The sequence below is a fragment of the Schistocerca cancellata genome, chromosome 1 (genome assembly GCF_023864275.1).
Source record: "Schistocerca cancellata isolate TAMUIC-IGC-003103 chromosome 1, iqSchCanc2.1, whole genome shotgun sequence".
Classification (NCBI taxonomy): Eukaryota; Metazoa; Arthropoda; class Insecta; order Orthoptera; family Acrididae; genus Schistocerca; species Schistocerca cancellata.
Genome location: NC_064626.1, coordinates 1,278,913,883 through 1,278,926,070, shown reverse-complemented (window position 1 = coordinate 1,278,926,070; position 12,188 = coordinate 1,278,913,883). Strand labels below are relative to the sequence as shown.

Genomic DNA, 12,188 nt, shown 5'->3' with positions numbered 1-12,188 from the left:
CTTCAGAAACGCTTTCCTTACTTTCCATTCTCCTCGTTTTGCTTTTGTTGATGTTCATCTTATACCCTCCTTTCAAGACACTGTCCAGTCCGTTCAACTGCTCTTCCAAGTCCTTTGCTGTCTCTGACAGAATTACAATGTCATCGGCAAACCTCAAAGTTTTTATTTCTTCTCCATGGATTTTAATACCTACTCCAAATTTTTCTTTTGTTTCCTTTACTGCTTGATCAATATACAGATTGAATAGCATCGGGGAGAGGCTACAACCCTGCCTCACTCCCTTCCCAACCACTGCTTCCCTTTCATGTCCCTCGAATCTTATACCTGCCATCTGGTTTCTGTACAAATTGTAAATAGCCTTTCGCTCCCTGTATTTTACCCCTGCCACCTTCAGAATTTGAAAGAGGGTATTCCAGACCACATTGTCAAAAGCTTTCTCTAAGCCTACAAATGCTAGAGACATAGGTTTGCCTTTTCTTAATCTAGCTTCTAAGATAAGCCGTAGGATCAGTATTGCCTCACGTGTTCCAATATTTCTACGGAATCCAAACTGATCTTCCCCGAGGTCGGCTTCTACCAGTTGTTCCATTCGTCTGTAAAGAATTCGGGTTAGTATTTTGCAGCCGTGACTTATTAAACTGATAGTTCGGTAATTTTTACATCTGTCAACACCTGCTTTCTTTGGTATGGGAATTATTATATTCTTCCTGAGTATTTTGCCTGTCTCATACATCTTGCTCACTATACATCTGTATGTAATGCCATTCATTACACAATGTTTTGCACTAATAAAAAATTAATTTTTTGGAACATAATATACGAGAAAAATGTCATTAAGTTAAGGGGTAAAAACACCCCAGCCAAGTTCACTGCTCACCTCAGGCGCCGTCACTGTCAAGTCTTAGTGACAGCAGACAACTGTGGCCATGTATGACCATTTCAGCTCCATCCAACAAAAGACGTAATATGATAGCCAAATACCATCTAGCTGTTATTCAATGTGCTTGTTTGCCACTAAACACCTCCTGTGTAGACAGTAGCTGTCTATTCTTACAATATTATTGTTATTCCTAGTCATAAAGACAGACGACAAACAAAGGTGGCAGCAGTTTGTGGGTAAGTTAACCAACAAGATCAGTTGTGCTTGCAATGCACTTAGAATCTGCCACACTGTGTTGACCCGCTGACAGGATTACTGGTGTATTTCACTTTTAGCTGGTTAGTTATTTGCACGTTTCGTGCATTGCGATTGGAATCTCTCAGTATGATGTGAAACAAGTCATTTTTACAATTACAGTACACTTTTTTTAGTGAAAAGTCCTGATAGAACAAAATAATCTCAAGTGAAGACAACAACCCACCAAATAGTTCAGGCATTAAGCCTTCAACAGGCACATAAACAAGACTTGAAATTTTGCTAGCATTCAGATGAATCTTTTTCTTAGCCAGCTAAAAACACACACACACACACACACACACACACACACACACACACACACACACAGACAGACAGACAGAGAGAGAGAGAGAGAGAGAGAGCATTTTGTATGTTCAAACACAAAAGTTCTTCTGTGGAGTACAAGTTGTGTAGCAATGTGTTTGAGGTTGGTTACGGCTACACTACAGCAGACAGATTTCCTGTATCAACAAACACTGCCACTTGGACAAATCACAGCTCTAAAATTATTGGGGAAAAAACCTGTGGTTTTCACAAATAAAGGAATTTTCTTCAGATGTTTTATTTTTGTCTACCACAACAAAGAAGAGACCTGTTAATATGGCAAGATTTGTTCCTGATGCAGCCAGTATTAAAATGCTCACAATGGGTTTATCAGACAAACATGAATTTAATCTAACTTAGTGTGTGCATCACTTCCTTGATGTTATTTGAACTTTGTACATTTTTCATACATCAATGGAAGGTGTGTGTATTACAAGTCTAAATCTATGAGAGCAACATATGTTCACTAGGTACAAGACTAAGGGGAATAATATTGAAACAGTGATGAGCCACTACTGTGTAAACAAAACAGCATTACTATCATTAAAAAACTCTAAAAGCTTATTGCTGTCACTTATCAGTCCTGACCATCAAAAAGTTCCAAACACTTGAACACACCACTGCGCATGCAACCACAGCTACACAATGAACTGAAGCTGTGGCTACATGATCAGTTCACACTGGGAAGTCTATGTATCATTATGAGCTGCACTGTGGCAACTTCTTTGCAAGTTTATTAAAGAACGCACCAGATTCTATGACTTGTCCAAGCCCAAACCTCTTAATTTAGTTCTTCACCAAACAAATTTTAAAGGCTTCTGCTTTATTAATAAGTTCCCATGTGGTGTCCCTATTCACAAAGATTCCCGTTCTAGAATCCTGATCCCTTATTGGCAAAAGTTTTGTTAAAAAGAGGTTTCAGTTTTTGTTCAAACATGTTGTGACGACACACTTTCTATGTGGTAAGAAATTTTTGGAACAGACTGGCAATGTCGCCATGGGCAGTTTCTTCTTGCTCTTGGTGGCCGATTTGTTTATGGAGGATATAGAGAGAAAAACACTGGAATACTATAGTTAGAAGCCCACAGTATTTTATTGCAGTGTGGCCCCATGGTGAAGATAACCGTGGTGAAGACAAATTACAAGAATTTTTAAACGATCTGAATTCCATCAACAAGCAAATCCAGTTTACAATGGAAATCGAAAAGAAGGGATGCCTATGACATTTTGGGTCAGCACAATGATGATGGTACTTTGTGGCATGCAGTATTTCGGAAGGTGACACATACAGATTCTAATTAACGAAAAGGCTTTTCCAGTTGTTCTGTATAACTTTCGTATTATTTATTACACATTATAAATATGTAAACGAAAGTTGCAGAACGAGATTTTCACTCCGCAGCAGTGCGTGCACTGATATGAAATTTCCTGGCTAATTAAAACTGTGTGCTGGACCAAGACTCAGATACAGGATCTTTGCCTTTCGCAGACAAGTGCTCTATTAACACTTGCCCATGAAAGACAAAGGTCCTGAGTTCACGTCTCGGTCCAGCACACAGTTTTAACTGCTAGAAAGTTTCAAACAGTTGCAGATCACATGGGGAAACTAATAACATATGGATTTATAATTATGTGCAAATCATTCCCAAACAATGACCATTCTCAGAACTTTGGTTCACACAGCGTGCATCATTGCTGAGGAGAGCAGTCTACAGGATGAGCTTCCAGTCTAGGGATTTTCTGAAGCTAATGGATATTCTCCACAGCACATACATAAGGCGCTACAAATGAAGACAAAGGTGGGCGAAAGGAATGCGGAAGAAGACTACAAAGATCCACATCTTTCCCGCCATATGAGGGAAGTGTATTGTCAAAAATAGGTTGGGTCCTCCACAAGCACAAAGTAAAAGTGGTTTTTCGCCCTCCACTGAAGATAGCAGCACTCTTGGATTATAGATGATGATTCAATTCCCTATAAGCCAGGGATTTACAAGATTCCCTGTGAGTTTGGCCTTTCATGGATTGGATAGATGACTCTTACAGTCCATGAAAGACGCACCAAGCACCACATGTATACCCAGGTTCTACAGGCCCAATAAATCGGCTGTAGTTGATCACTGCACTGATGCCGGTCACACTATGGTGTGCAAAAATGACACAATTCTAGCATCAATTTAATCTTTTTGGGACTTGGTGGTGAAAGCAGAAGCTACAATTCATCTGGCAAGGAACTCAATTAACAAGGACAGCAAGTTTAGCTTATACAAATCATGGAATCGTGCAGTTTCTTTAACAGACTTCTGAAGACACTGCCACAGTGCAGCTCACAAAGTTACATCAACCTCCCAATATGGATTTACCATGTAGCCTCAGATTCAACCATACTAGTAAGCAGTAATAGTATGTATAATACTAACCTTCAGGTAACATTCTTTCAAGAACATATCAATTGTTTCCTGTGGGTATCTTAACAGAAACTTCATAAGAGGCTCACGAAATGGTGAACTTGCTTCAATATTTAAAGTTTTTTCTGTATGTAAAGTCAATCGACAGAGAGGTTCGATGTACTTTGAAATAACTGAAGGGACCTGGTGAAAAATATTAATTATTGTTGTTATCTTTTGCTCATGTTCTGTAGTCTTTGTTACACCTGAAACAAAAAAGATACAATATTTACGTCGAATGACAAATCTTACGTCGTATCACTCAACAGAAATTTAAAAAACAGACAAAGTGGACAAAACTGAAGTTCAAAGCAATAAAAGGGAAAATATCACCATCTATCCAATAGTCTATTATCTAACTGACAACATGACATTTGGTAATAAAAGTGCTGTTATAAATCTGTGAAGTTTTCAACACTATTACTTAGCCACGAAAACAGCTTGAAATTTATGCCACAAAAGCACCTTTTATTCCAAACACTGATTTATAATTAACTGTGCTCATCACACCCCACCCACCTTGTCCCCTCCCGCTCTGTTTTCTAGCTACTCCTGGCTAAGGCGTGGCACTGTAAAATGAATATTTTTGGATTCTGTCCTTAACACTAAAGATATGTTCCAGTTTCTCGGTATTTTATAAGTGCCTGTCACATTTAATATCCCATATGTCACTATTGCCAGATATTTACTGATGGTATATTTTTAAGCAGCCCATTACATGTTGATTAAAATCTCCCAACTACTGTCTTGGAATTGAAATACTGTGCACAAAATGTAATCATGTGCACCCTACTGGGGACATGAAAACATCCCAACAAGCTGTCAGACAGTTGGAAAGTAGAAATGGTACCTTTCTTAAGCAATAAGGCTCTTTTCTACTGTCTCTCTCTCTCTCTCTCTCTCTCTCTCTCTCCCTCCCCCCCCCCCTCCCCCTTCCCTCCACAGCTCTCTGTGTGTGGTTTATTTCTTCTTTGCTCCCTCAATTCACTTCATACACACTTTAAAATATTGTGGAACGAAAGCACTTGCACTACTTTTTTTTTTTATTTCGTATTTTTTGTTCTTTATCATTTCCCTTCACATTGTTATAATTTGAACAAGTATTTTTTAACAATAGAGAAAAAAATAGAATTCGCTCGTGAAATCTGTCATTTTATTACAGAAGATGTAGATTTTAAATATTACATATTCATCTCGGGAGATAAACATTACAAAACAGGAGAATCGGAAACAAATGTCAGATAGTTAACACCAAGCACAAACATAACCACCACACAGTTACATACCATACAACAACAAGTGATATAAGTCTAGTGTCACAAAGTAAACAATAATGGATGTAGAGCATGCAGGAGTCTAACATAAACTGAAGCCGTTGCTTACATGGTTGAACAGGAAGAAAATGTGATATCAATGATGTGTTGTGCCCTTTATTGAGGCACCAGTGAATAATTAACTAATAGTGAAGGTATACAATTTCTAATTTTTTTTTTAAATGTACTGGACAATAAAACCACTAGTAGTGATTAAACCATAGAAAACAAATCACATGTGTGAAGCCACAGCTGCAGCATGCTCAGTAATAATAAGTACAGCACAGTGTGTAATGTATTTTTACATCAAAAACTAATGAAAGAAGATCCATTTACAATTCCATACTACAGTGAAAATTACAATATTAAAAACAATGTACCAAATTAATTAAAATATGAAGGAATGAAAATAGCACAATAAAATATGGTGCCTTCTTTGGTCATAAACTAAAATCACACAGACCGTAAAAATGCATTAGTGCCTTCTCTGGGTTTACAATATAAACATGTGGAATACAAGAGCATTACAACGTTGAAAGATCTGAAGTTAGCCCGATGCACATAAAAATGAACAAATAAGTAAAATTAAGGAATGCCTCAAGGTTATGGGAAACATAATATGTTCAAATCAAGTGGGATTCAGTGAGATGCTCTTAATGGGCTAATGTAAGTCATAAAACCAGCTAAGGAATAGGATAGCCACACTTTGTGTAATTTATTTATTTATTTACTTTTACATTATGTGTCAGAAGCAAATAAAATATGAAATTAGTACAGTGTGTTAAATAAGCATCTATAAAAGATATAATGTACCAGCTTGAAAAACTAATCAACTCGTGGACAAGATATACACTTCCAATATGCGCCATATTGTGGCGATAACAGAAACACTGGTAATACACCAAGTAATGGTACAGATCTTGTTGTAGGCTATAAATTGACAATGTGACACTTTTAATTAATGTTAAATGTGCTGCGTATTGAGATACAATACAGTAACAGAGTAAACAATATAACCTTACTCAAATTTTACCTGTTAATCAGCCATATAAGTATGCAACCCGGGTATGGAATTATGGAATCGAGTTTAGTTACCCTCATCTTTTTACAAGATGTTCCTTGAAAGTTCCCACAAGTGGGTACTTTTCATGACAATCTGCAGACTGTCTAATTGGACGTCAGAGGATCTCTTATCACAAAAAATCTCAACCTCCTCCAAAAGGTCCATCAACCATCCCTTCCCTGCATGATGCACCAACTTAACATGTGACAAGCAAGATGGAATTGCATGTCCACTCTGGATCATGTGGGTGGCAGAATTAGATTTTTCTACTGCATTCCTCTGTGCTAGCACTACGTGTTCACTGTACCGAACTGTGTAAAGTCTATCCAATATAACAGTACTGTATCCGAATATGCAGTACATTTAACATTAATTGAAATTGTCATACTGTCAATTTATAGCCCACAACAAGATCTGTCCCACTACTTCATGCATTATCGGTGTTAACAATATGAGACATATTGGACGTATATATACCGTCTCTCTGTGCTGGTTGGCTTTTCAAGCCAATACATCATACTTTTTACGTATGCTTTTTAACCTGCTATACTACTTTCATGAAGCACGACTATCCTATTCCTCAGATGGTCTCGAGACTTAATTTATCCCAGTGAGGGTGCAGGTTTGAACACTGCCAGACACACTTAATCCATGTTTTTTTGAGCATACTTTACTTCCTGTAATCAACACATTCCTTTATTTTACTAGTTTGTTCACTTTTCGACATTGTAATGCTGTCGTATTCCACGTGTTTATACTGTAAACAAATAGATGGTATTAATATATTTTCATGATCTGTATGATTTTAGTTTATGACCAGAGAGGACACACCATATTTTATAGCATTAATTTTCATACCTTTACGTTTTAATTAGTTTGGTACATTATTTTTGACTTTGTACTTTTCGCTGTTGTACGGAATTGTGAGTGGATCTTCTTACATTAGTTTGTAACACAAAAATACATCACATATTGTCCTGCACTTACTGTTACTGAGCCTGCTATAGGTATGGCTCCACATGTGATTTGTTTTCTATAGTTTAATCAAAGAAATTTGAAAGTTCAACATTTTGAAAAACACAGACAACAAGTAAATATAAAATTCTTCCCCTGAAGTCTGATTTTTTTCCTTTTTCATTACTCACACTTCAGGGAAAATAGAGAGAGAGAGAGAGAGAGAGAGAGAGAGAGAGAGAGAGAGAGAGAGAGAGAAATTTATTATTTCTGTAACACAATGCTATAGTGCTAGTTCTCAGTCAAATTAACACACATTACAGGCCTAAATACAAATGTAAATTTTTGAGAACAATTTAAAAGTTATATAACTTCACTATTAGTTAATTACTCATTAGTGTATCAAAAGAGGGCACCACACATCTCTGATGTCACATTTTCTTTCTGCAGGTAAGCAACAGCTTCAACTCATGTTAAACTCCTGTGTATTCTATATCAACCAATTTCGCTTACTACGTAATACTTTGGACTAACGTCACCAGTTGGTACATGGTATGTAACTGTGTGATGCTTATGCCTCTACTTGTTGTGAGGTAATGGGCAGGTTGTGGCACCCTGAAAATATTCTAAGTTCAGAGTTGGTGGCCACTGCTCGGCAAGCCGCGGCTCGTTAGCAAAAACATGATGCCACACAATGGCCGGACCACGTGGTCCATTGGCCGCGTAGCTGGGAACTCCACAATGAAGCTGTGTCGATGAAGGAGACATGCTTATTTGCACGACGATTCTGATAGTGTAATCAGATTTTCAATATCTTTATTAGTTTAAAGTTTAGTATCTGACTGTAAATTATACAAGTAACACCCAGCAACGAATTTCCAAAATCCAAATAGTGCATCCGATTTTGTCGATTGATATGTTTTTAGAAAGCTATTAGTATAAAACTAAATTTGTATAAATTACAGGCATCTAATTTGAATAGTACATGAGTTATTGGAGGTCAAAGTGGGCAATTACTATCGACCATGTCAGGCCACAAGTACTCCACAGTTACACAAAAAAACGGTAGCAGCATGCTTATAAATTTATTTATTCATCTACGTCTTTGTTTATATCCGATATATATAATGCATGAAGAAATTGGTTAAATATTCACTGTGTTTTAGAAAGCACACAGACATTAGGCTACTGGCCTACCTTTTGTTTCTATTCCTTTAATATATGTTTATTTGATTTGTTTATGTATTTAATAATGTGTATTAGAGCATGTTTATGGTCCAGCCTTAGGAATATTTGTTTAATTTCAAGTTATTTAAATGTAAATCCAGTATTTCGAATGTGTTTCAAAATGTTTGAGTGCGCGCCGGCTTGGAGACATGACAGGAGCGCTATCGCCAATCACAGAGCTCGTTACTAAGGGAGACGACTACTGAAGTGAATGGAGGGGGAGTTCTGAACAGTGCGGCGCGAGGGACAGTCGCAAAGGACACAGGAGAGTTCTGAACAGTACGGCAGAGGACACGGGAGAGGGTCCTGGACAGTATGGTGCGACAGACGCACAGTCATGGGAAAGTCTTGGAAGAGTGGAGCAGTTTGGGTCTGGTAGCGGGAGACAGAAATATTTCGTACTGCTGACTTGGGCACTTGTGAGATTTGTGTGTCTTCTGCAGTGAAGACGTAGAATGCATTTAGAAGTGAATATCTTGTGAGCTATGTTGTAGTTCATAACTAATTACGTGAAGTAGGAATCTATTGTTTCCCTGTTATTCAACTTAAATTTTATTTAACTGTTGGACCATTGACACCAGTAAGTGTTTTGCAGTAATAAACAGCATTGTAAAAGGTACTTTAAGCTATCGTATTCATCATTTAAAGTTGTTAAGATAGTACCTGTAGATTTTATTTAATTGGAATCTTTGATTTATAAATCACTACGTTGCATTAAAAATTCACAACTGCCGAGTGATAGGAACCTTCAACCATTCGATTCACATGTCTATTCATATTGTATACTGTAGACTCGGCAGTATTTGGCTTGTAATGCGGCAACTACATATCCAGCCCCTATACAACAAAACCAGCCAAAACTTTTAATATTTCAACTCTGAGTCAGAGGGTACGTACTTGAGGGTCACTCATCCATTTTTTCTTTTTTTTTTCCCTATTTGAAAGCCCGCATTGTGACTCTGTGTCAACTATCTTACATTATTCCTGATTTGTCATTTTTAGCACTGGAGTTGCTATGTAATAGTTAAAAATCTAGATCCATTTTAATAAAATGAAGGATTTCACGACTGATTGCTGATCTTTTCTCCATCGTCTATATTCAATGATCTGTGTACACAATGGGGTCACAAGGATGCCTATCTAATTGAACTATTTTTAAGCAAAGACTTCTTGTAATACTTAATATTATATTTACCCTTTTGTGCAGTAATGATGAGGTCCAGCAATTTTTTTATATGTTGAAGCATTTGGTCACAAAATTTTGTATCCACACAAGCAGGAAATAACTGTATTAAGTACGAAAGTCTCTTGGTCGCATTCAGGTTCAAAATGCGATAGTCTCCCAAAGCATCCAGTACCGGTTTTACAACATTTTGTACCTATAAACATAAGAACAAAAGCAAAATGGTCTATCATTAAACATGTAAGCCATCCTGTAACTATTGCATAAAATTAAAATAATTGTTAAACTTTTAGGGGAAGATAAATCTATATATATTCTTCCCTTTTTACACATTCTGTGCAATGTTGTTTTCTAATAACCTGTGCATTCAAGTATGATATTTCTCACAAAACATCCAAGGATGACCTGAATGGTGAATCTCAATAATGCATGGAAATTGGAATCAACATAGTAAACTTCAGAGTTTCTGGTGAGGAGAATGGCACAAAATTGGTACCACTGAATCATCATCATCATTTAAGACTGATTATGCCTTTCAGCGTTCAGTCTGGAGCATAGCCCCCCTTATACAGTTCCTCCATGAGCCCCTATTCAGTGCTAACATTGGTGCCTCTTCTGATGTTAAACCTATTACTTCAAAATCATTCTTAACCGAATCCAGGTACCTTCTCCTCGGTCTGCCCCGACTCCTCCTACCCTCTACTGCTGAATCCATGAGTCTCTTGGGTAACCTTGCTTCTCCCATGCGTGTAACATGACCCCACCATCTAAGCCTGTTCGCCCTGACTGCTACATCTATAGAGTTCATTCCCAGTTTTTCTTTGATTTCCTCATTGTGGACACCCTCCTGCCATTGTTCCCATCTACTAGTACCTGCAATCATCCTAGCTACTTTCATATCCGTAACCTCAACCTTGTTGATAAGGTAACCTGAATCCACCCAGCTTTCACTCCCATACAATAAAGTTGGTCGAAAGATTGAACGGTGCACAGATAACTTAGTCTTGGTACTGACTTCCTTCTAGCAGAAGAGAGTAGATCGTAGCTGAGCGCTCACTGCATTAGCTTTGCTACACCTCGCTTCCAGTTCTTTCACTATGTTGCCATCCTGTGAGAATATGCATCCTAAGTACTTGAAACCGTCCACCTGTTCTAACTTTGTTCCTCCTATTTGGCACTCAATCCGTTTATATTTCTTTCCCACTGACATTACTTTCGTTTTGGAGATGCTAATCTTCATACCGTACTCCTTACATTTCTGATCTAGCTCTGAAATATTACTTTGCAAACTTTCAATCGAATCTGCCATCACAACTAAGTCATCCGCATATGCAAGACTGCTTATTTTGTGTTCACATATCTTAATCTCCCCCAACCAGTCTATTGTTTTCAACATATGATCCATAAATAATATGAACAACAGTGGAGACAGGTTGCAGCCTTGTCTTACCCCTAAAACTACTCTGAACCATGAACTCAATTTACCGTCAACTCTAACTGCTGCCTGACTATCCATGTAAAGACCTTTAATTGCTTGCAAAAGTTTGCCTCCTATTCCATAATCTTGTAGAACAGACAATAACTTCCTCCTAGGAACGCGGTCATATGCCTTTTCTAGATCTATAAAGCATAGAAACAATTCCCTGTTCCACTCATAACACTTCTCCATTATTTGCCGTAAGCTAAAGATCTGGTCCTGACAACCTCTAACAGGCCTAAACCCACACTGATTTTCATCCAATTGGTCCTCAACTAATACTCGCACTTTCCTTTCAACAATACCTGAAGATTTTACCCACAACGCTGATTAAAGAGATATGTCTGTCATTGTTACAATCTTTTCTGTTTCCATGTTTAAAGATTGGTGTGATTACTGCTTTTGTCCAGTCTGATGGAACCTGTCCAGACTCCCAGGCCATTTCAATTATCCTGTGTAGCCATTTAAGACCTGACATTCCACTGTATTTGATGAGTTCCGACTTAATTTCATCCGCACCAGCTGCTTTATTGCACTGCAATCTATTGACTATTTTTTCCAGTTCCTCAAATGTGATCCTATTTCCATCATCATTCCTATCCCAGTCTACCTCGAAATCTGAAACATTACTGATCGCATTTTCACCTACATTGAGCAACTCTTCAAAATATTCCCTCCATCTGCCCAAGGCATCCACAGGATTCACCAGCAGTTTTCCTGACCTGTCCAAAATACCTGTCATTTCCTTCTTACCTCCCTTTCGAAGACTGCTAATTACACTCCAGAATGGTTTTCCAGCAGCTTGACCCATAGTCTCCAACCTGTTTCCAAAGTCTTCCCACGATTTCTTCTTGGATGCTGCAATTATCTGTTTGGCTTTGTTTCTTTCTTCAACATAGCTTTCTCTGTCTACCTGGGTTCTGGTATGTAGCCATTTTTGATACACCTTTTTCCTTTTACAGGCTGCCTTGACTGTATCATTCCACCAAGCTGTTTGCTTCATCCTACTTTTACACACTACTGTTC

At 37.8% G+C, this 12,188-nt stretch overlaps 1 protein-coding gene across 1 annotated transcript in view; it reads right to left on the bottom strand.

Annotated features, from left to right (window-relative positions):
- LOC126146787 (transformation/transcription domain-associated protein) overlaps nt 1-12,188 on the bottom strand; it is a 508,296-nt gene that overhangs the window by 288,914 nt on the left and 207,194 nt on the right. Inside the window, exons 27-28 of the mRNA XM_049915647.1 lie at nt 9,698-9,881; nt 3,919-4,151 (exon numbers count right to left, since the gene is read on the bottom strand). Coding sequence (XP_049771604.1) covers nt 3,919-4,151; nt 9,698-9,881 — 417 coding nt within the window. The remainder of the gene's footprint in view (nt 1-3,918; nt 4,152-9,697; nt 9,882-12,188) is intronic.